Consider the following 24,850-nt stretch of genomic DNA (forward strand, 5'->3'; position numbering starts at 1 on the left):
GAGCGGGGCGGGCGGGCCTCGGGGGCGGGCGGAGCGCGGGCCCGCCCCGGCCCCGCACTTTCGGTTTCACCCCGCGCAGCGCCGCGATGGCCGCGCCCGCCCCGAGCCCGCGGCAGCCTGGAAACGGCGTTTCCAAAGGCACCGTATTCCCTGCGACTGCATCTCCACGGTAACCAGCGGGGCGAGGTGACCGTGGCAGGGCCAAGGCATCAGCTACAAGAGGAGAGCAGCAGCCACAGGTGCATCAAGCCATGCTGTGCATACACAGCTGTTTACACCAGAGACGAATGGAAAAGCTACAGGCGAAATTCTAAATTTAACCCCATGAAGTTGAGGCTCCATCGTGACCATATTATTGTACGGTTAGGGCTACTTCATAAAACTATGTTTGTTCAGAAAAATATATTTTCATGCATAATTTATGCATGATGTGATAACAAATGCTCTTCTGATTTAATGTTGAACAACCACCTTCCACACCAATAGGAACCAACTCAAGAATATGGTCCGTGTAATGTATTTTTCCTAATATTATCACATAAACTGAGAACGATTAAACTCACATGTCCATTTACAATTTAATTAATCTACTCTTTTTCAATTTCAGTCCAAAGTCTTGCTCTCATTGTTTTGCAAACTCTGTATCACAGTCAGCTTTCAAGATGAGGAGGGCAAGTGTAACCTGGTGTGTCACAAATACCCCATCAAGTAATGCTGCTGTGGAAGTTTATATTTTGTCTCCCTGGACAGTCTGGTCTGTGCTGTTCTTGCCACGTGTTCCTGCCACAACATAAACATCAAAAGATTGTGTGGCATTGGGTGCTGCTCTGTTCACCACTCATGAAGGGGTGAAAAAAATAGACAAGTATGTATGAAACATTATTAAAAAGTTATGATAGTGTTGTCTTGTATTAAAAAAAATCCAATTGGATTGTAAAATGGTGCCTTTAGAAGTAAGGTACCTATTGGGCTTATTATTACATGTTACCACTTTCAATTATTGACAGGGGAGGGGCAGGGTATAAAATATTAGCTCCCTAAGGCATGTATTAGACTGATTTTTGGCAAGATAAAAAGGTGGCCAGACATTAAAGGTGTCACAACTTAAAATTAATGAGGCTCATGGGGAAACTGTTCCTAGGCAACCCTTGTGGAAATATAGAATGGTAAACTAATAAATCTATATTCTGCAACTGGAAAGTGAGCTGCTGCAGGATGTTTTGAATGAGTCTTAAAAAAACATTATAATATTTCACTTGTGTAAACCATTGTCAAAACTAATTTAAGCAGCATTACCAATTCTTTAAAGATCACAAATTAGCTATTAAATGTCTCCATTAAAAATATTCAGTGTTCTTGTGTTATCAGCTCCAGTTTTTTTTAATGCCTATATTGTGACCTCTGTCAACATCTGTAGATTTTGCCTTACCAGGAGGAGAATTAAAAGCTTACATTAATGTGAAGAAAGATGAAATTCTCCATCATTATATACTAATGGAAAATATGCCGATTTTGAATATGCCAATCTTTCGAGTTAGCAAATCTCATTCTTTAAAATTTACACCTAAGAGGAATTGAGTGCCTTAAGTTATTGAACAAGACAAGTTTTCACCTTTGGATGTAAATGTGAATTCTTTTCAGTTAGCAGACATTTTATGTTATATTAATTTAAAAACCGTTTGGCAACTACTTACCATTTAAAGTGGAATGTGATCCCAAATCCATATTTTTCTTACAGATGCACTACTCAAGTTTGCATGAACACAGTTGAGTTTGGCTAGGAACCCAATTTCCTCTTCCTAGTGTAAACACCTAAAACAAAATTAAGAAAAATAATCAGGTAGTTAATTCCAAAATAACAAGCCCCAAATACTGCCTACAACAATATACCCCTTCAGACTGCTTGACATTATGCTTAGATGGTTTTGGCCAGAGTTGCTGAAGTCCTCTGAATTACTTCAAGCCTCTGAGGCCACACAGCAGAACCTCTGAGATCACTAAACTAGACAGACCTAACCTAAGCACCCAGTGACTGGATTAAAACTTTCACCAAATACAATTATGAACACTTCTAGGCAGCCACTAGGAGATACCTGTTTTGTTCTGTCCTACCTAATAACCTAAAACTCAGCTCAGAACCAAATCCACACACACACCTTTAGTGCCTGGTGCCAAGAAGTCACACACCGTAACCTTTTCACTATTCAGAACACAGGCATATAGTTTTTACATGAACTATATTTTTTAATGCTGATGACTTATTTTTTTAGTTGGAAAAAAAAAGAGAGCTGGTTTTAGCTTTTGAAATGCAATTTCTTGTTAACAGCTGGAATTATTCCAATCCCTGCCATACTGATGAGGCATGTTGTTGTAGGAGTCAATGGTTATTGAGCCCAAAACATAAACCACAGGCAAAATCCATAGCTCTAAAGCTCTACAGATTTCACACAAGCTTATTCAAAAGCACAGTAATGAACATTTAGTAGTAGAGAATCCTCTTAATTATTTTCAGGGTAACTCTCATGTTTTGAGCGCTTAACTTTACTTGCAAAGTCACCATTTTCAAGTCTGGAAGCTGTGTCATCTCCAGCAACACGTAGTTTGCATGAGCAGCTACACAGACTTCAGTAAATTAAAAAAAAAAAAAAAAACCAAAAAAACAAAAAAACCCCAAACCAAAATATGCCTCATACATGGAACCCACAGATCGTGTGAAGTAAGACAACATATGCAGGGCGGTGTGAAGACAATGTATGGAGGCAATGAGCAGCGTGGCCGGCTGTCCTCTGGAACTGCCTCTCCAACCCCATGTGCTCTTCATCCAGCCATGTATTATTTCAACAGCTATAGAATCACAGGAGCACACAATCGATTAAGTTGGAACAGACCGCTGAGATCACCGAGTCCAGCCTAGGGCCGAGCATCACCACGACAGTCAGACCACGGCACTGAGTGCCACGTCCAGCCTTTCCTTCAACACCCCCAGGGACGGCGACTACCCCACCTCCTCGGGCAGCTCATCCCAGTATCAAATCACCCTTTCTGTGAAGAAATTCCTCTCAAGGTCCAAAGTTGACACAGCTCCCCATCTTCTGTGCCCTACTGCGCCTACCACTCCGACACCTCGCTGCTTTATCAAGCATTTTAAGAAGTAACAATAACGAAGAGGACACCACTTACGTGCTATGGCGTTAGCCCCACGTCCAACACGTCTCCTCGCCAGCCCCGACCTTCGCCTCCCCGCCGTGGCCAGCCACGGGCGGCTGGGCGCGGCTGTCCCGCTCTGCCGCTGCCGGCGCCGCGGGCTCGGCCAGCCCCGCGCCGCCGCCCCTCAGACGCCGCGTGACGCCGCCGCCCGACCCCCGCGCGCCCCTCAGTCCTTCCGGGTTGGCGGGCACGGGCCCGCCCCCGCCCCGCCCCAAGGTCGGTCGGAGCCGCGGCGGCGGCACCGCGGGCGGGAGCGAGGCGTCGAGCGGGGCTGCGGCGGTGCGTGTGCGGAGCTCTCTGCGGAGCTCTCTGCGGCGGCCCGCGGGGCGCAGCTTGCGGGCTCGGTGCGGGGCTGCGGGAGGAGCGTGTGCGGGGCTCCGCGCGGGGTGTGTGCGCCGCGTCGTGAGGGGCTGCGCCGGCACCGCCTCATTCTCCCGGTGCGTGTGGGGGGCAGCCGCTGGTGGGGAGAAGAGAGCGGTGCCACGCTGTCGGGGGGAGGGAGGAAGGGAGGGGGCTTGGCGGGACGGACGTGCGGGGGGAGGCAGGTGTCCCGGGAAGGGGCCCGCAGGAACGGGAGCGGGGAGGTGGCGGTTGCGGGGTGTCCCCCGAGCGGGGACAGTGCATGGCGGGGGACGAGCCGCCCGCCCAAGGTCATTCGGTGGCCGCGGGCTATAAATAGCGACGGGAGAGAAAAGGGGCCGCTGCCGCGGGGGCCCGGCGGGATTCCGGGCGAAGAGCACATTCCCGGCTCCGCTGCTCGGGGTGTCCCGCCCCGGGTGCGTGCTCTGCTGCGCCTCCCGGGCGCCTGAAGCTGTGTCCCACCCAGGGTGACTCCTGAGGGAGCTGTGGCTCGGATTGGAGTCGTTTGTTTGGTGCCTTGAGGCGCCGCGGTTTTCCCGCACCACAGTTCCCTACCACGGTGTAAAGAGGAAATGGCCTTGAGTCGCAGAAATGCGATCCCTGGGCTGGCTGGTCACGCGAGTTGCTTTGTTTAAGAGCTGTATCACTTAATTTGGAAGAAAAAAAAAGATTTTTTGTTTTTCTCCAGCCTGAAAGATAAAGGTGGTGAGGAATGATTGTCTCGTGGCTACTGGCAGTCGACTGTTTCTAAACCTGCTGCGTTTACATGCCTTCTGTCCAGTATCATTAATAACTCTTGATTTGTTTTCACATTCGCTGTAGGGGTTCCATACGTGGCAAGGAATTTGTTGTGAGGTCTGGGAGCAATGGCGAGCCTTCTGCGTGTTGCTGTGAGTGGATGCTCAGCTCCTGTTTTTGGCAATGTGTTCCCGCCGAAGGCGTGTTCTGCAAAGGTGCTGTGCTTGCGAATGTTTAGAACCCACCAGGTGCTTGGGTCTCAGGCAGTTCCAAAGCCAGGTAAATTGATCAAAGTACTGTAAGCAATGTTTTATTTAAAACATTAATTTAAATGGTTTCTTTTTTTTTTCTTTCTTTCAGATCTGCATTAGTACAGAAAAGACTTAAAATAGAAAGAACACTCTTAAATCATGTCAGCAGCATACTTGAGTCAGCACAGTTTTAGACTGGTTTTATAGGGCTTACACAGAAGGTCTTTGTGTTTATTATGAATACCTTGGATCCACATAGTTTTTGTTTTTAGAGGGTTTGAGCTCCTGGTAATACTTTCCTTGCTTGAAGGAAATATTTAAATAAATGCTTTTCTCTGTTCAAATCCTGAGTTCCCGATTAGTTTTGGTAGTGCAGCTCTTTGCATGCATGTGAGAGAAAATACAAGACCTCACAAAGACAGCATCTGCTAGCATAAGTATATATAGACATTATTATCCCATCTTGAAAAAAATCTCTTAACTTTGTTTAAGAAACACTTACATTGTATCACTTCGAAAAACTATTGGTGTGTATCTTCACCAGTAGGGTTTGTTAGTGTATTTGCACAAATTGCATTTCAGCAGATAATGGAAAAGTTCTGGTATTTTCAGGGAAGAAAAAACCAAACCCCAAACTGGGAAAGGGGGTACCCTTATTTCCAGTTTCTAATATGAGCCTGGTACACGCAGATCAGAACTGACATTTTTTTTCCTCTATTCTATACTGTATATAACCTGACACTTGGAAGGAAGACTGAAGAATGCCTAATACAGGTTTAATGCAATTTTTGGCCATTGTTACTGCATGGGTCACGTGTCCCTTGGAATTTAGAGACCCTGCTTCTGTGCAGATGTAGGATCTTAGTCTGCAAAAGATTAATGTGAAGAGTTGGACTGATTGTACAGGTGACATTTGGTTCTTCCAAATGTAGACAGTACCTAACTGGATTAGGTACTAGAGAGTATAAAGAAAGTAGTGCTGTTGGAAACAGAGACACAAAAGTAGCATGTTGTAGTTCAGAGAAGCCTGTGTTGTGTAGAATTTTTGGCAGTATTAACAATAAATAGTGCATTTTGTGGTCCTTTCAACTTTGTGACTGAAGATTTTGGGACTTCCGAAGAAATGTCATGAGGGGAAGTTTCTTTGCTCTCAGGGCTCCTGATAAATCTGTATTGCAGTTGCATGCCGAAACCAGAATTTCTTTGATAGATCTGAGATGCTCTCAATATTTTTTCCATGTTAAATGTCTGAATGAAAGAGATATCTGTCAGTCTTCATATGGCAGATTGTCCCTTGGTTGGGAACAGAAACTGGAACATAGGAAACTAGGTTCAAAGTTCTTTCTCAAATACCCCAGGTAAGTGTCCTTGTTTGAGTTTGGAATCAATTTTGTATTTGGCTTTGACCACAAATTTCATCATGAAACTAAAGAATGTCTTCTGTTTTACTGAAATTGTTGTGCTACTCTGTGTGTGTGAATTTTCTCATTTTTAAGAATAACTTTTGAAAAATTTTCTCACAAGGATGGAGAATTCTGATTAGTGTCATGTGTTTAAATGCTCAGTGCTGCCCTGTCAAATCTGTTGTGTGGAAGCCTTTATTTAAGGATTAGTAGTATTCATGAAATGCAGTTATTTAATGTGGAGAATTACAAGTTTGGTAGCCATTTGGTTGATAATTAAGCTGTCCTTGTAGTATGCTTTGGTAACATGTGATTTGTCATTTGGTAGAGGACAAATCAAGGAGAAAACAACAGTTTAATGACAAATTAGAAGCAGGGCTATTGCTTATATTTATTTTTAAGTGCTCTTGAATCAAAATGTAACAGATTCAAAATACCTGTGTTTTAGTCTTCCAGGAATTAGCTTTGATTTTTGTAACACTTGGTAAAATCACTCTATTACTAAGAAGTGTGAGTTTTCTGAAAAGACTAGTGTCACACTGAATCTTCTTAATACTGTAGTTATTACTTTCCTTGTCTTGGGTTAGCATTCATTCCACCCAGGCTGTGTTATGTACAAGAGCATTAGCTGCTTGGGGAGAAGAAATATGGAGATACGAAGTCAACTGAAAAGTGAACTTGGAGCATGGATTTTTTTTTTACTGCCTGCTATGCGGCCACTTACTTAATAGAAACAGAGGAACTTTCATACAGGTATAAACAGGTATTCCCATTATCTGTGCCTGGTAGTCACTAGGACCAGCTACTTCAGAAACGGACACAAAACTTTCTGAAGCCTGGGAAAGGTGCATATGGAGTGACTGACTGAGCTTTCCAGTATACTTCCAGATTAGTTTGTCCTACAGCTCTGTGACTTTTATCCCTCTCTATTTTGGAATTTTAAATATCCTTTTTATTTTGAGGCTTACTTCTTAAAATTTCCTGTTTTTTCTAAACCTGTAACAGTTCATTTTTGGTTAGTTCTCTCGGTAAGCTTTATTTTATTTATAAACAAGAAATATTCTCCTTTAATTACCCTTTAAAAAAAAAATCCTTACTTATATAATGGAAGGGATCAGGTGTTCGTTTAATATTCTGTACCATTTTTTTTCTTTTTGCCAACATCATATTGCTGTTCTTCGGAATATGTCCTCATCTTCAGAACAGGTGAGATGGTTTGTTTAAAGGTTATTAGAGTAACATAAAAAATAGGCATCCTGTTTTCAATCCCAGAGCACATGGCATATAGTCAAAACTTCTCCTTTATCTTTTTCTTAAGTCACTTGCTATGGGTTGATACTGTTTTGTTGCAGACTACTTCCCAAAGTCAGGTTAAGGAGATCAAAAAACTGTATTTTCTGCTATAGTTTGACTTATAATCTTCTCTAAGATTCTTGTAGATAGAAGTTACATGGAGAAAGTCACAGTAATAGTTTTGTTTACTTGAAGTTTGAATCTGTCTTCATTACACGGTTAGGGCTGTGGTAAAGGAAGGAGAGAGTGGCTTCTTACTAGTTTTTTGAAGTTCTAAGTTATGTATATGCCAGAGCATTTCACTGGAATGTATATACCATTCCAAGACCTGTGAAATTTAGTGATTCTGTTTCTGATAGTGGCAGAATCTAAGTACTGTATGTCTTCTATTCAATATACTAAAAAACTTTGTGAGTCAAAAAGGTGCTCCAGGTATGTAATATCACTCAGTATTTGGAAGATGTCCATGATGTCGTAAAGCAGTAAGTCACTGAAACATACTCAAGGCAGTACTTAAAGAGATTATCTGACATGAAAGATTAGAGAGACAATTTGTAGGCTTCACACTCTCACGTGACTTTAAACCCCTGGCAGGGATAGCAGATGAGCTTCCTCAAAATAAAACGTAAATCAAGGTCCTACGTTTATAATCCTAGGTTTCAACCTTTCAAAACTATTGACTTTGATGAAATTGCTGAATGCAACAAACCAAATCTGTGTTAATCACAAAGCTACTCCAGCTAGAGTATTGATTATACCTCGTTGTGTGTGTCAGCACAGACAGGCAGGTGGGACAGCCACAAAGTCATGTCTAGAATCCAAAGGGTAAATTTATTTCCATTACTTCGCTAACGGGGCATTGCTGAAGCAGCACCCAGGCAGAGGAAAACAAGCGGAGACACAGGCACCAGTAAATCATGCTGCTGTTCACATAGGCTTATCAAGAGTTATTTCCAGCTGAAAGGCAGCTTTGCAATCCTCCCTGCCAGTGTTCCACTTTTTAACCCTTTCTTCCCAAGACCTGAACTGCAAGTTTTAAGATAGATCTTTGGTTTTGAGCTGTAGATATCTGCTCCATTTTGGTGCTGAATCATGTGGAAGCTCAGGGCAGTCTACTTGAAAAATGTCCTATACCTACTCCAGCTAAAAGCTGGCAAACTGACAGGTTGCTTAGGTATTCATTTCCTCTTGTATTTATGGATTGCTGGAGTTCTGGTGCTGGGATAGAGAAGAAAAGTAGGTGAGGCAAATGAGACTTGTTGAATATTTATCTTGGATTTGATCTCCTAAAGCTCTGGAGAAGAGCATGTTCCTCAGTGCTGGTCTGTGATCATTCTGTTTACTAAATAAGGTACAAATACTTTCTATCTAAAAAGTTGTACTAATTTTTATTGCATGCAAGATGTACCAATAAAGAAAGAAGTGAGGAATGAGGAAACACATCTGGCATCTATGTATAGTGAATGTATATTTCTGTCCTTTTACTCCTAGCCATTTACTCTTCTATTCTGGTACTCCACACAGAAGCAAATGGGCAAAAGAAAATTAGAAGCATCTATTGTCATTTGAGCCTTAGGAGCTAAAATATTTGCTTCAAAAAAATAAAAGCTTTAGTTAAATGTGTTTGTACCTTTAAATTTGCAATTATCTATTTCCTTTATGTTATAATTTATTCATTCCTCTCCCTTTTTTCCTTCTCCCTTTCCCCTTGTTTTTCCCTTCCCCTGTTTTCCCCCATGTTTTCCCTCTCCTTTCCTTCCCTTTGGCATTCTTTTGCTACAAAAACTTCCAAAAGGAGAAAGGGAAGGTAGGACTCTAGTTCTTAACTTTTTTCAGTGCTTTTTGAAAAGTGTCTTGCATCCTATCCTACCCTAGAAATATTTCCTCTCTGAAATTCTGATTGGTCTCTGTTATCCTAACAAATTTCAATCTTCTAGGTTTCATTCCTGCTTCTAAAAGACAAGAGAGCTCATTTCCACCGAGTTGATTTAGTGAAAATCAGAAGCAGGACTTTTTTGTGTAGTAATTAGAAGAGATGAGGAGAAAAGTCTCTTCAAATGACATGGGTAATTTGAGTGACAGCAACAGTTACCACAGCTGGTAACAAGTGGTTAGTGCTGCTGTGGTGGGTATGGCCTGAGCTGCACGATGATGTTTAGATTTGGTGTATGCTGGTGGAACAAATCATTGCAAAGCTCTGTTACCTTTGTGGATCTGTTGTTTTAGATGTGCATTCTTGCTCCTGTTTTGGCTTTATGTTCTATGAATGTATGTTTTTCTGAATTTGAGTGTTGTCTTGTGATTAAAATATTTCAGATGTTCTCCAACATATAAAACATCAAAACACTTCTATCTTCAAATTATTTGTTACTGTTAGTCAAATTTCAAAGGCAAAGCTAAAAAAAAGTAGAAGTAATTACAAACATAGAATCATTAAGGTTGGAGAAGACCTCTAAGATCAAGTTCAACCTTTGACTGAATATCACCTTGTCAATTAAGCCATAGCACTAAGTGCCACATCAGTCGTTTCTTGAGCACTTCCAGGGATGATGGCTTGACCACTTCCCTTTAGCAATCCATTCCAGTGCTTAACCATCCTTTCAGTGTAGAAGTTCTTCCTGGTGTCCAACCTGAAGATCCTGTGGTTCAGTAAAACCTCCCCTGCAGCAATTAGATGTAATGAACTTCTTTGTCTCGTGAGCTTCCATTCTGTCTTGTTGGATGTGTTAATTTTTTTTTTTTAATGTGTTAGTAGGCTGAGAAGTATAAGTAGATATTTAAGTACCAGTTCTTAGCAACTCTGTACTGTTTTTTTCAGAACATAGTAAGTTCACAGTAGTTTGAAAATTTCTAACCAAAAACATTTTCAGATTGTCAACTCTAGGCACATTGTAATCCAGGTTCAATTTCACAAATAATTTATTTTGATATTTTAAATCTAAATCTAGTTCCTCAAAGCTCTTACATTGTAGTATGTTTTTAGCCTTTTTTTTTTGCTTGTTTTTATCTCAAAGTAAAAAAGGAGGCCTTCCTAAAATTTGCGTTCTTTGCCTGGTACAATTTTTTGTACCACAATACATAGTATTGTTGGACAATTTAAAAAGAGATTTGTAATTTTAAACAAGCCTCTCATTCACTTTCTCCACTTTTTAATGTTTGGGGTTTCTTTGGTGGATTTTGTTGTTGTTGCTTGATCATTAATATGAGTGACTGCTTAGACTGCTCAAATTATAGTTTATTAATATTCATGTGGTGTAAATGTCTTGCGTAGTAATGTCACAATCCAGGTTTAAATTCTGGATAGATGTCAGTGAAAGCTGGTACAGGATTCAGCCTATGTGTTGGACTGCATGCTGTTAGTGTAATTGAAGCAGTGTAATAGTTTTATGTATGATTATTCTGCTTGAGCCTGTGTATTCATAAATAATGTATTTAAACACTTGTTTGGATCAGAGAAGTTTATCTCCCAGATATGAGACTGAAAGCCGCCAAATTGTACTCAAATGAAGTTAGAAAGCTGCCAAAATGTACTTAAATGAAGTTATTTTGTAATTTGAAAACTAAAACATAAATTTCAGCTTCAGCAGTTTCATGGTGTTTCTTAGTGGAGCTTTGAACAAGTTAAGACAAGGAAATAACTTTGAAGAGAAATACATTGAAGAAACTAGTAGCTGGATATTCCTTTATTCTTCAACTACTTCTGAATTCACATTTTTCATTTCTGTGGCAACTTTTAGAATACCTTATTGATGTACTTATGCCTTTCAGAGTACTTTGTGGTGCGTATGTTGCATTCAATAATAGTGATTTGGCATAATTTGATACACATTACAAACATATTCAGTTAAAATGCAGTTCCACTGTTCAAGCTCATTTATTTCTTTCTTCACAATAACCTGGAAGTGACTAGAAAACGATTTAAATTCTGGCCTGAAGCAGAATGTGTTATCACCAGTGCACCAGGTATTGTGTAAATCAGAATGCCAGTTACACAATTAGAACAGTGTAAACAACAATGAGTATGAACTGCACCAAACACTTGTTATTGCTTGTGTGGCTGATTGTGCTCACCTGCTGATTGCTGAGAGAACAAGGATCTCTAGGAAGATATTGTAATTTAAGGAAATGTAAACAATGTTCCTAGAAAATAGCATTCTGCTTCCTCCTCCCTTAGGAGGGAGAATTGCTAACTGTGATATGTGTCTGCATGTGTCTGTACAACATTGAAGAGTGTCCATTATACCAGTTAATTAATATTTAGTACAACTAATGCTGTCTTATCTGCCACTCCTACAGGAATTCCGTATAAACAACTGACTGTGGGTGTCCCCAAGGAGATATTTGAGAATGAGAAGAGAGTGGCTCTGTCACCAGCTGGAGTTCAAGCCTTGGTTAAGCAAGGCTTCAATGTTGTGGTGGAATCTGGTGCTGGAGAAGCTTCTAAATTTTCTGATGACCATTACAGAGAAGTTGGAGCAAAGATCCAGGGGACCAAGGAAGTTCTGGCTTCTGATTTGATTGTGAAAGTAATTGCTTTATTAGTATATTTCCTATTACATTGTTTTTGGAGAAATGTATAGGTAATTTTTTTCTGATAATTGTGGAAAATTCACTAAATAAGGTCCTTTAAATTAGTGTTTTCCATTTTGAGTTCTAATTCAAGTTTGTTTTTTTTTGTTGTTGTTTGTTTGGTTTTTTTAAATAGCTCAGGCTATATACCTACACTAAAAAAAAGTAAATGACAATGTTGAAAAAAATATGGATAATATCTCTAGCAAGTATTTAACTACCTAAGAGTTGTTGTGTTTTCTAGAGTGAGGTAGACTAGTTGTGGAATCTAATCAGACGAGATCCCTGCTCTAAGAAATCTTTTATCTGAAATTTGTAACATAGTTACTCTTTAAATAGAGTGGTTTGGGATTTAGAAAATATGATTGTGTAACTTTTCTGACTTCCACAGCGACGGTGTGTTTAAAACATTGAGAAAAGAGAAAAGTAGTCTTACTTGAGAGGTCTTAGGTTGTGCAGAGTCCTGAAGGGGGAAAAAAAGAAAAAGATCTTTCCTTTATTGAGCCTTCCTTCAGTTGCTCTGTTTAAAATTATCCCATCAGCATTGAACATAGAATTTCTGTGAGCTGCTTTGTGAACAATGCTTTTAAGGAGGTTTCTGTTTGGAGAAAAGTGAGACACTCAGAAGTGAATATAAATGAAGATTAGTGTCTGCTGGACATCTGGCATGAAATGCCCAGTGTGTAGTCATGCACTGCAACCTTACAATAATGATTCTTAGTTTGTAGAGCTTAGTTGTCATATCTGTTGAGTAATCATTTTGCTTAAAAATGGTGGATTTTAGGGTAGGTGTCGTTACAAAAGCAAGTGACTGCTAGTTAGAAGTTATCAGATCTTTGTGAAAGTGTGTGCTGACAATTTTTGCCCTGTCACCAATCCACCTAGAGCCAATTCCGTGATGTGGACTGCAGCTGAGAAGTGCAGTTACTCAGTTCAGTTGTGTAAATAGCCTTTAATATACTTTCTGTACTTTTCGGATGGGAATGGACAGAGGAAGTAAGTGGAATGTGTTCTGATTTCTTTCCTCTGATTAACTTGGAAACTTCTGTCTTTATTCAGGTGAGAGCTCCTATATATAACTCATCTCTAGGTGTACATGAGGCAGATCTTTTCAAGACAGCAGCAACCCTGATTAGTTTTATCTACCCAGCACAAAATCCAGACCTCCTGAAAAAACTTGCAGAAAAAAAAGCTACTGTCTTGGCTATGGATCAGGTTCCACGGGTCACCATTGCTCAGGGATATGATGCACTCAGCTCCATGGCCAACATTGCTGGGTATGATTTTTTTTTTTCTTCATTAATTATAGCTGGTTTAAAATAATGTGCTTTGATGTTAGGCATATCTAAAATGATTCTACATCTCTATTTTCATGCAGAGCTGTTTCAAGCAGGGTGATGTTAAAGTGTTTTATGGTTAGCTTTATAGCAGATCAGAGCAATGCTTTTAAAATAAACAAAACTGAACACAATTCTTCTAATTCATTGACTGTTTTGTCTAGTACCTTTTTGCTGTGAGCTAAGTTATCTTGAATATAAATTGTCTGTCGTGGGGATCTGGTGTTGTTAGGAGCTAACTAACCCAAAGAACACTCAGTGTGAATGCAATTGCCATGGCAGTTACAAACAAAAGATCAAATATTGTCAGATGTCTCTATAGAAATATGAATAAAGACTATTAAGCTTGTGTTCAATGGTAAAATACTAAGCTTGCTTTATCCTACACATACTCTGGTCAAATGTTCATCTTTTAGATTGATGTAGTGAATAGAATTTACTGAATCTGAGAAAACACTGATATGTGTTCATCCTTGATTGACAGTTACAAGGCTGTGGTCCTGGCAGCAAATCACTTCGGTCGATTTTTCACGGGTCAAATCACAGCTGCTGGTAAAGTTCCTCCAGCAAAGGTATGTGCAATTAAACACACACTGTGGCAAAAGAATACGTGAATTTCTGAGAAAAGGTAGCTGTTGCTGAAACTATGTTAAATGGCTTTTTTTCTGCCTTTGGACTTCTTTTAGAGACTTCAGAAGTTGCAGAAATTATTCTCATACTACTTTTTGTTCACATCTGTTCTGGTTTTGTTTTGGGAGTAATAGAATAAATTAAGTTTTATTTAAGATTGCCTGGTTTTAAACATCAGATTAGCTATAAGGGGTTGTATTTATTTTTTTTCAAAATAGGAGAAGGTAAGGAAGCAGTTAAGAAAATTCAGAGATACTGGTATTTCTGGTGCATTGAGGAGTGTAATGGAAAGATTTACTTGATTGGAATTACAGGTGTGGATTGGTTTGAAGAGAAAGGAAAGTAGAATTAGGGAAGAACAAAGGAAGATAAATCAAGGAGAAAACCTGTGTTTACCAAGATAAACTGTTAGCTACAGAAAAGTTTGCTCTTAGATATGTGTAATTAGGAGTTACAGCTTTTAAACTGTTGGATATATGGGGCAACTCCACCCTATTAAATTTGGTTTTCTTGTAAGGTATCTTGTTTAAATGGCTGATTAATGAGATCTATCATTTTAGGTGCTGATCATTGGAGGAGGGGTTGCTGGCCTGGCTTCTGCAGGAGCAGCAAAATCAATGGGTGCAGTGGTTCGTGGGTTTGATACTAGGTAAGGGTGTGAAAATTGTAATATCAATCTGAAATTTCTTGAAGATTAAGTTGTTTATGGCTGTATTAGAGTGAAGTAATTTGTACTACACTGAGTCATAATTCACTTCCTACCATTTTTATGCTATCATTAGTCCTTCATTTTTATTAATTTTAAAATCTGTCTAAAACATTTCCATTTTTATTTTAATTCCCTTCTTAAGTACTCTAGATACTTTTATCTTGAGATTGAAGAACATTTATGTTTCATTCTTTGCATGCTGTCACTGTTCACCTAACACTGAAATTTAGTCTCTCTATTTAATGTGATGTCATATGGTGCAAAACAAAATACAGAATATTAACAAGCCACAACTTCAAACATCCACCCCCTGGCAATTTTCTCTGTGAAAATAAGACTTACTAGTGCTTCCCATCTCACAGTTTAAAGACAAGGTCACAGGTTCTATGCTTATCTCCCATTTTAGGCACCTTAGTTTGGGCTGTGGATTTACCAAATCATGACAACAGAAATGCATGAGGAGAGTTAATCAGGAAAGCCTCAGTTTTGAGTTTTTTCTTGAAGCAACTCTGCTGACTGTACAGGAAACTGTAGGCTGCCTTCATTCCTTATTCAAGTCTGACTGGAACCTAATTTTATCAATGCAATTATTTTTTGCACTGAATACAGAAAGCTGAGGACTTCTGTTATGATCTCCTTAATACTAGAATAAGTTTTACGTGTCTTGTCTGAAGATTGCTACTAAAACCCCTGGTAAAGTCATCATTTTTAAAGTAATGTTTTTTCTCTCAACTGCAATTTTCTTTTTCTAGAGCTGCAGCCCTGGAGCAATTCAAGTCTCTTGGTGCTGAGCCTTTGGAAGTAGACATAAAGGAATCTGGAGAGGGACAAGGTGGTTATGCTAAAGAAATGTCCAAAGAATTTATTGAAGCTGAAATGAAACTCTTTGCCAAACAGTGCCAAGATGTTGATATTATCATCACTACAGCACTTATTCCAGGTATGCTTTATTTAAAAAATGCTAATTTTCATTCTTCTAGGTAAGTTGTCATATTTTGAGGTTGCATCTGCATGAAAACAGAGGGGTTAATGAATTATGTCTGTGTGAGCGTGTACCTTTACACTTCTGTGATAAAGGCCTGGTTTTAAAGTGTGTCCTTTTTAAAAAAAACTTTTGTTTTCATAGACTATCAGTATGAATCAAATATGGTCATGTTTTTCTTACTTAAAAAAGAGTATTTAGTAATAAAGTGAGAATATATAATTCTCTTATATATCTGTTGCATCACTGCTACTTCTGCTATACAACTTGTACACTGAAACAAGTCTGAGATGGAACTGTCCTTTTTAATTGAAACATAGTAAGGTAGATGTTAGATTTTACTGCTTTGTGTTGCACAATGTCTGTGTTTTAATAGCTGGCAATGTGGGGTCTTTAAAAAAAATGTTATGACTGGAATTGTAAGATTGGATGTTAAGACTGTCAGTTTGCTGGCAGAATTGGACTTATCTTTGGTAGATTACCATGCATAACTTTCTTGTATGCTTTTGGAGCAGGATGTTCTAGCACTTCTTCTGTCTTCTAAAAAAAAACTCATATGATTTTTTTATCCTAGGTACCAATTAGTTGAAAATTTTGCTTACAAAATTAAGACCTATATATAGAGCAAAGGGAAGGCATCTCCTAAGCTCAACAAATAGAAAGCTGTATTTTGTGTTTAACTTGCTATATCTTGTTTTGTCAGGCAAAAAAGCTCCAATCTTGTTTAAGAAAGATATGATCGAATCAATGAAGGAAGGTTCAGTTGTTGTGGATTTAGCTGCAGAAGCAGGAGGAAATATTGAGACTACAAAGCCTGGAGAAATGTATGTTCATAAGGTGAGCATTTTAAGCTGCTGTTCATTCTCCGTTCCCCTGAACTTCTATGCTGTTTTGTAAACTGTATGCTGAAAATAAGCAGCTGAATTTTCAACAGTCTTTCAGCTGCTTTGGGCTGAAGCAGTCCTTTAAAATTGCATTTGGTCACTATTTAAATACATAAATTTGAATATTTTTAAAGAAACTAATACCTCTTTATAGTGTTAATTTGGTTGTTAATAGATATTACAGAATTCTTGCTACTTAAACTTCCTAGTCCAGTATTTGTCTCTTCTGAGTTGAAGGTGGGATTTGATATCTATTTCTTGGTCTATCTAAAAAACACAGCAGTAGCAATTGGTTCTTTGATTTGCTTATCACCTTCCTTGACTGGAGGTTAACATTTCCTGTCACAGGCAAAGCTAAGTAGGTTCAGACTATCAGTATTTACTTCAGTACAAAGTCTCTGGCTTACTCAGTACTATTTCAGCTTCAGGAGGGTGCTGGCTTTGCTTTTCTTTATCTTCAGCAACATGAGTATCCAAAGCACTTGAAACCCAAAGTAGATGTAGCATAAATTAGTTCCTTAAAATAAGCAGTTTTGGTCTGGACTGAACTACTTTGTTTTTTCTCCAGTGTACATTTGCTCAGTTGAGATCTTGTCTTTCTGCTTTTTGGGTTTAGTTTTTGGTGCTTGTGGGAAATCTGCTAAAAATTACAGAAATCTGGGTGATGAGATTTATAGTAGCAGATTTCCTAGGTAATGCAAGGATATAATACCTTTGCTTGGGAGGCCTGTAGGACACTGCTGCCATGGTTGTCATTGACATAAGCAGAATTCTGTTTGTATATGTCAGAGAATCACATGTTGCACTTGTCTTTGTGGCTTTCTAGGGCTTTTGATGTCATTGCTTAAAACCTGAAACTAGAGAATGTGGAAGAGAAGTAAGCAGATACTTGCATGAAGGGTTTATATGGAACGCTTTTAGTCAGAGGAGTATTACCCCTGGATTTAGTGTACTGGCTCTGTGTTATGGAAAATAGCAGCAGTGCAGAACTATTAGGATTGTGCTAGAGCATTGCATTAGGAAGCCAGAGTTCTGGAAGTATTTATGGATCTTAGCTGTAAGTTGTGGGAGCAGTGTTTTAACACATGCCTGCTTTTGAATACCTCAGAGTGTATGCCAGCCTCAGCTTCCCATTCCTTCCTAAAGCCTGATGTCCTTTAGTTCTCATTAGTTCTTTAAGCAGTGAGGATATATGAGGTTACATTTTTGCATACATATGTGTTGCACTAAAACTCAATAATACACATATGAACTCAGATATATCACTTGCACAGCTCTGAGGGAGCTCCCTTCACTCCAATGGCATACAGAAAATTATCTCCAGTGCCTGCCTTCCAGAAAAACTGAGAAGATGCCAAGCATTAGGTGGATTAATCTGATACTTGATTGATTAAAGAATTTAGGTTCTGAGAGAATGTAGAATTTGGAGAAGACAAGCTTTTGCACCAATATCTTCCTCTCTGTGAGGTCTTGTTGCTAATAGAGTTTAAGGGGTTGGATTTGATCATGTTGAATTCTGTAGCTATTGTGAGTGATCTGTCCCTGACTTAGTAGTGTCAGAGCTGCAGATAGCCAGTTTAGTTGGAGTTGTGAACCAAGATAAGTGATACAGTTTGAATAGATATTTCCAGAAGGATATACTGGAAGAGATTATGCTTTTTCAGAGATTGTACAAATCATATTATTTTACTTGGATTTTTTTTCAGGGTGTTACACACATTGGGTACACAGATCTGCCTAGCAGAATGGCTACTCAGGCCAGTACCCTGTATTCTAATAATATTATCAAACTTCTAAAAGCTATTAGTCCTGATAAAGAGAACTTCTACTTTGATCCAAAAGATGACTTTGACTATGGGACTCTGGATCATGTTATTAGAGGAACTGTAGTAATGAAGGTAAGCCAGTAAATACTCTATTCTTAATTTGTGAGTACCAACCTAACATTTGTCATTTCTCTCTCTTCAAAATGTGTTCAGCGATACTGCATGTCAACAGACTTCACAGGTGGCTTGGTGGAATGTGTGGGTAACTGTGTGTTTATTCAGCTGAAAATTCCTCTGTTTCTTTTTAGTCTTGTCTTCTTGTCAAGGCTAATCCTAATGTATTTACTAATGAAAAATAGGAAAAATATAAAATTTGTGTGTTTTATGTGACAAAAACATAGCTACTTAAAACATATTTGAGGCTTTACCAGACCAAAACATTTTTCCAGAAATGCATTCCTCCTTTAAAATACAAAAAAAGGTGTTCCTTCTGTAGTAAAATAAAAAAAAAATGGTGAAACTAGAATATTCAAAATACTTGAAGCTTTATCAGAAAATAATACAATAAAGACTCTTGGCATAGACTTCAGCTCTCCCAGACCATTGGAGTGGCACGTACAGCTCAGTACCTCCACAGAGGCCTGAAGATTAACAAGAAATGTAGGATATCATCCTTGGTTCCTATCTGAGGTCTGGAAAGGCTGTGATTAAAGTTCACATCTGTAGCAGATTTTGTTATTTCCAAGACTTAGTTTTATTTTGCATAGTTGTTTTCCACTTAAGGAACTTCTCTTTGCTTTTCTCTTGTTTCTGCTCTGGAGCCTTGTGCTGTGTCTTCACCTGGTACTCTTGGACACTAATATCAAATCTTGTCTGAAGAATGTGTAAACTAGTATAATTAACTTGGTCACGCCTTGCAAACTTCTGCTAATGCAACAAAAGAGCCTGTTCCTGGGCATGGCTGTAGGATGTTAGCACTTGCCTGAATTGCAGGATGAAGAAGAATAGGCTTCTCTAAGTACTAAGCATCTGCCATGTTAGGCATAACTGTAAATATCTCTTGTCAGGATGGCAAAGTGATTTTCCCAGCACCTCCACCAAATAACATTCCTCAGGGAGCGCCAGTGAAGCAGAAGACTGTAGCAGAGTTGGAAGCAGAAAAAGCAGCTACTATTACCCCTTTTAGAAAAACCATGACTACTGCATCTATATACACAGCAGGTAGGCAACTAGCTGGGGAATCAGTGTAGAGTACTTCTCATTTGGCTAATATTTTTGAATGACCCATCCTCTAACTTACTCAGTTGAATAGCTGTTTGGGAGAGCAGTTGATTGGCTGGTGTATCCTGGTACAAAATCAGTATAGTGTAAGAATTGCTTGAGAGGGAAAATAAAACTTCTAATTTTACCAGAAGTATTTGACATTTCAACAAGTGCTGATTCTCTGTGCATATATGTGTGCTTGACTCTACTTAGATATTAGTAAAATGCTAAAAATTCTGAAGGACTCCTGCCAGGGATTGTGCCCCTTCTTTGCAGCAGAATCAGTTCAATGTCTTTGCTTTCTTCAGATTTTACTGTATTGTGTGAGACTTAAATGAACCACATCTACCAAAGTATTGGAAATAGGACTTTGACATAATTTCATTTGTTACTCTCAGTGTATCAGAACTTTTGCATTAAGTAATTAATGAATTCAGTAGTCTTAATTTTAATCCCTGTTCTTCTTATATATGCTTTGATACATCCAAGTAATATCTCAACATAATTGTGACTTGCACATTTTTTTCTATAGAACAGGAGAGTGACAGAATTCAGTGTTGGTGTAGAAAACTATCTTTGCTGCATTGTGTCCATACGTAACAAATGTGTGTGGATTATATTTGTGACTTTATTTTCTGTTACAAAGGAAAGATTAGCACTGAAACAACTTAGTGTTTTTGAAAAATGATCACAGTGATTTTGAAACTAGTCCATACAGAGAGCTCTATTTTGCTTTTGTGTCAGTACTAGGCTCCTGTTTTATACAGTTTAAATGTAAGAAGTCATTGAAAAGTTAGTGTTTTCCTGTGCTTTCCTTCTAGGTTTAGCTGGTATGTTAGGACTGGGCATTGTAGCACCTAATGCTGCTTTCACACAAATGGTGACGACGTTTGGCCTCTCTGGGATAGTGGGGTATCACACAGTCTGGGGTGTGACTCCTGCTCTGCACTCCCCACTCATGTCTGTGACTAATGCTATCTCAGGTAAGTGGCTGTCACACAGCTGCTTGTTTTCTACTTGTAGTAGGCACAACTCCTTTTACCTGAATTAGTACTGCTGTGCAGGTTTGAGTTTACTTTCATAAATAGTAACACCTGAAACAATTTTTCTGAGTATAATTTTTTCAAAAGAAAGGCAAATTGGATGCTGTATCCTTTTAATTTTCATAAGTAATTTTTACACTTGACCTATTTGCTTAGAAGTTTGTTTTACTTGGAGTGGTGCAGTCTCTTTTCATAGACCACATCTTTTCTCCCATCTCTTCAAAAGAGTGCCCTGAAAATAACTAATCTTTCCTATTTTTTACATTCTTCTATTCATCTTCTCAAACGATGTGTTTTGAGAGAGAAGAAAAAGAAAATAAATCCAAAAATACCCATAAAATTAATAATTCTTATAAGTGAGATTGTATGTGTCTGTGTTTGGCTATATGTGGATCTACTTTGGTTGTTACAAACAAAATTTCTTTTATTGAACAAGTACTTGGCTAACTCTGTGCTTGAGGCAGTGTTCTTCAAAACTACATTCATATACTTGTTGTTTTTTGTTTTTTTTTTTGAAACATGTTTGTATTCCTGAAAAAGACTGTGGTAGTCTTCTTTTAAGCTTAAATGTGTGAAGTAGGGGTCAAAATTTGCGTTGACTGGTATTTGCCCAACAGTTGAAAGGAAACTTCCTATAGGCCTTTTAAGGTTACACAGTAACCTTTTCCAGTAACACTTTTATCTCTTTTAAATAGGTCTGACTGCAGTTGGTGGGCTGGTACTGATGGGAGGACACTATCTCCCTCAAAACATTTCCCAAAGCCTAGCAGTGCTTTCAGCCTTTATATCTTCAGTCAATATTGCAGGTATGAATGTTAGCTTTTCTCCCGAATTAATTTCAAGTACTAGTATAATTTTTAAATTTCATCTAGTTATTTAATTGTGTAATTCCAGAAATACTGGTCTGAGAATGGAATCTGAGAGCATTTATAAATAAAACCCATTAGCCCTCCAATTTTCACAGTAGTTATTTGTAGGTATTTTGCATACCCTGTGGAGTAACCTATTTTAGGAATTATTTAAATGTGCATTTTCCTTTCATAAATTTGGGTGGTGATTATATACAATATATTTTTCTGTATAACCCAAGAGGGTAGTTGTAGAGGATTTGTACTCGTATTAATTTTCGTACTTGAAGTACATACTAGCAATATAGAACAAAATTCTGTTTTCTCGAGCTTCAAAAGTCCCAGCTTCAATAATAAAAGGCAACAAAGTGAGCAATGTGGCTTAAAACTAGTGCTTTTGCTAGAGCAGGTTGGGAAAGGAACACAGTCATAAACTAAGCTGTATCCTACAGTCAGTATACAGTATGAAGCCAGAGCAATTCCTCCTTTTCTTCTGAATTTCTTCCAAAGGCTAAAAGAGACAGCAAGATCTAACGCTGATTATACCTTTGTTTCCTGGTAGTTTTCTAGGTTACTAGCTTTATTGGTTGTTGAATTGTATGGTAATATGGTATCATACTAAATATTTCTCTTATAACTTGGCATGTGCTTGATTTCAGATTTTTTTTTTTTAAGATTGTTCCTTTACTTTGTCCAGGTGGCTTTTTAGTTACACAGAGAATGCTGGATATGTTCAAACGTCCCACAGACCCTCCTGAGTACAACTACTTGTACCTGCTCCCTGGTGGTGTATTTGTAGGAGGCTATGCAGCTGCTCTCAGTGGTGGCTATAACATTGAACAAGTAAGAAGATAACTTCATGGCTCTTAGCCCAGTGCTCAGTGTTATGTTTCTTCATGCCTGTTCTGTGGAGGAGTAAATAACAAATAATCCAGGGTCTTTCCATCAGCTGCATGTTCCCACAAGGCCAATCTGAAGCTGATTAACTGTAAGCTTGTAGTCACATAGGTAACATACTTTAAAAGCTCTGTTGTTGTTTGGTTTTGTGTTAATGTAGCAGGTGCTTTTATTTATTGGACTGTTTTCTTAAACTGCGGTCTAAATAATATGGTAACTACAGAAATCAGTCTTTGTTTTAAATATTTCTGAAAGTTCAACTTGGCATGACAGTTAAAAAAGGATGGGATCAGTTTTCAGCCCAGAGGGATGTATAGGGATTTTACCTATAACATCTTTTATAGTAAACTTTTGTTTACATTTGTTTTAATAGTAAGAAAAATAAATTGGTATTGCCTTGTGCATTTGGAAAAAATGAATCCAAACATACTGTTATGGCAGGGGCATGTAATGTGTTTGTGTTTTGTCAATTATCTGGACATATATAACTCAGTTCGTGTAAGTGTGTTTATACTTTTTGCAAACAGTTATAGAATGCCACAGAATCGTTAATGTAGGAAGAGACCTCTAAGATCATCAAGTCCAACTGTCAGCCTTGCACCACCACCGTGGTCACCACTAGACCATGTCCTCAAGTACTACATCCAAAAGTTTTTTTGAACACTTCCAAGGATGGTGACTCCATCACTTTTCTGGGCAGCCTGTTCCAAAGTTTAGCCATGCTTTCCATGAAAAGAAAATGTCCTGATATCTAATATAATCTTGCCCATGAGGTCATTTCCTCTTGTCCTCTCACTTGTTACCTGAGAGATGAGACCAATTCCCACCTGGTTACAGTCTCAATTTGAGGAGTTGTACAGAGTAATAAAGTCTCCATTGGTCTTCCTTTTCTCCAGACTGAACACCCTCAACTCCTTCCTCATCAGACTTGTGCTCTAGGTGCTTCACCAGCTCTGTTGCCCTTCTCTGGACTTGCTCCAGTGTCTTTATTGGAATAAGGGGTCCAAAACTAGACATAAGATTGAAGGTGTGGCCTCTCCAGTGCTGACTACAGGGGAAAGATCACAGTTTTACTCCTTCTGGCCACACTCTTGCTGGTAGTTCAGAACTATCTAAACTATTTCTTAGTTCAAATTTGCCATAAACAAATTCTGAAACTATCCCTATAATGAACAGGACCATATAGCTTTGGATTTGTGCTAAAGGAAAGGTTGCTTCTGAAATGATGAGGAAAATTGGTTTGGCTTTAGTTAGTATTCCTTCTGCAGATAAAAAAGGGTTATCAAGTGAGGGAAAAGCTTTATAGATATCACATTTTAATTGGCCAAAACCTCATCCTGTATGTCAGTTTCTTGATTTTAATTAAGAATTGTGACTTAAACTCATTCTGGAGAAATCAGCTATTTTGTGTAATTATCAGAGATGTTTTTGGAACAATGCAATTTGTGACTACCTCATACTGATGTTTTTTCTTACTTTAAAGGTAATGTATCTAGGCTCAGGACTGTGCTGTGTTGGTGCCCTGGCTGGTTTGTCTACCCAAGGAACAGCTCGTCTTGGAAATGCTTTGGGTATGATTGGTGTTGCAGGAGGTTTAGCTGCAACTCTTGGAAGCCTTAATCCCTCGCCTGAATTGTTGGCACAGATGTCAGGTGCAATGGCACTTGGTGGGACCATAGGTATGTGTATGATGAACTAACAATCTATGTTCCATGTATGCATATATGAAACCTGTATGTACTTAAAATACTGTATAGCTCCCAGATGAATTGACTAACTGACATTCGTGCCTTGTGCAAAATTATTTGGCAAATAACTTTGTAACTTTCACAGCTTTTATTAATGCTTCACAATGTGATAAGGAATGAGCTGACTGAAAAGTGGGACCACATCATCTCTGATAGGGAAACTTGTGTCAGAGGTCAATGATCTTGCCCAACTTGATACTTCAGTTTCTGACCCACTATTGCCAAATTCTCTCTTTCACACTGTGCCTTTGTCACAGAAAACAATGAATTTCTCAATAAAATTGTGAAGCTTCTTAGTACATTATATGCTTTAATATTTCTATTTTTCATGCACAAAATGCACAAGTGCAACCTTTGGTTCAATGTCATAGTGATTTCTAGTTGGAACAGACTTGTGTATGTGTAATCATTGCATACTGAACCATCCTGTACTAATTTCTACCTGAACAGGTGGGTTGTGTTTTCTAAGAGTTGCCTTCTGTTTTCAACTCTCAATAGGTTTGACAATTGCTAAACGCATCCAGATTACAGATCTGCCTCAGCTAGTGGCTGCTTTCCACAGTTTGGTCGGTTTGGCTGCTGTACTCACCTGTGTAGCAGAGTACATGATTGAATATCCTCACTTCGCCACTGATCCTGCTGCAAACCTCACCAAGATTGTGGCATATCTTGGCACATACATTGGTGGAGTGACATTCAGTGGCTCTCTTGTTGCATATGGAAAACTGCAAGGTGAGACCTTCTGTTCAGAATTAAATATTAGTTAAAAGGTTTTTCTTCCCCTGCAATTTAGCTCTACTTTTAGACTGCTATGTAATTGGAAAAAAAACCATTGTATTTTGGACCAGGTAAAAGTTTATATGTGTAATTTTTACGAGTGTACTTTTTTCTTTCTAATTCTATTTAATTTGTGTACAGCTTT

General features: G+C 38.7%; 2 protein-coding genes across 8 annotated transcripts in view; one reads left to right on the forward strand and one right to left on the reverse strand.

The window, feature by feature from the left end:
• Nucleotides 1-3,334, reverse strand: part of PAIP1 (poly(A) binding protein interacting protein 1) — a 26,834-nt gene extending 23,500 nt beyond the window's left edge. The window contains exons 1-2 of the mRNA XM_039709802.1: nt 3,181-3,334; nt 1,695-1,812 (exon numbers count right to left, since the gene is read on the reverse strand). Coding sequence (XP_039565736.1) covers nt 1,695-1,725 — 31 coding nt within the window. The 5' untranslated portion in view covers nt 1,726-1,812; nt 3,181-3,334. The remainder of the gene's footprint in view (nt 1-1,694; nt 1,813-3,180) is intronic.
• Nucleotides 3,335-3,426: 92 nt separating this feature from the next.
• The window catches only part of NNT (nicotinamide nucleotide transhydrogenase), a 43,708-nt gene continuing 22,284 nt past the window's right edge, over nt 3,427-24,850 (forward strand). The window contains exons 1-17 of one of the 7 annotated variants that reach the window (XM_039709785.1): nt 4,443-4,584; nt 4,666-5,914; nt 7,161-7,165; nt 9,048-9,059; nt 11,549-11,778; nt 12,881-13,098; nt 13,643-13,730; nt 14,349-14,437; nt 15,250-15,437; nt 16,183-16,316; nt 18,070-18,261; nt 19,197-19,350; nt 20,214-20,375; nt 21,131-21,241; nt 21,981-22,126; nt 23,664-23,859; nt 24,427-24,660. In XM_039709785.1, coding sequence (XP_039565719.1) covers nt 5,685-5,914; nt 7,161-7,165; nt 9,048-9,059; nt 11,549-11,778; nt 12,881-13,098; nt 13,643-13,730; nt 14,349-14,437; nt 15,250-15,437; nt 16,183-16,316; nt 18,070-18,261; nt 19,197-19,350; nt 20,214-20,375; nt 21,131-21,241; nt 21,981-22,126; nt 23,664-23,859; nt 24,427-24,660 — 2,389 coding nt within the window. In that variant the 5' untranslated portion in view covers nt 4,443-4,584; nt 4,666-5,684. Of the gene's footprint in view, nt 3,645-4,389; nt 4,585-4,665; nt 5,915-7,160; nt 7,166-9,047; nt 9,060-9,189; nt 9,319-11,548; nt 11,779-12,880; nt 13,099-13,642; nt 13,731-14,348; nt 14,438-15,249; nt 15,438-16,182; nt 16,317-18,069; nt 18,262-19,196; nt 19,351-20,213; nt 20,376-21,130; nt 21,242-21,980; nt 22,127-23,663; nt 23,860-24,426; nt 24,661-24,850 lie in introns of those variants that run through there. The other 6 variants (XM_039709787.1, XM_039709786.1, XM_039709789.1 and 3 more) reach the window with 6 other exon arrangements.

Source organism: Passer montanus, unplaced genomic scaffold, assembly GCF_014805655.1.
Source record: "Passer montanus isolate IOZ18808 unplaced genomic scaffold, ASM1480565v1 scaffold22, whole genome shotgun sequence".
NCBI lineage: Eukaryota > Metazoa > Chordata > Aves > Passeriformes > Passeridae > Passer > Passer montanus.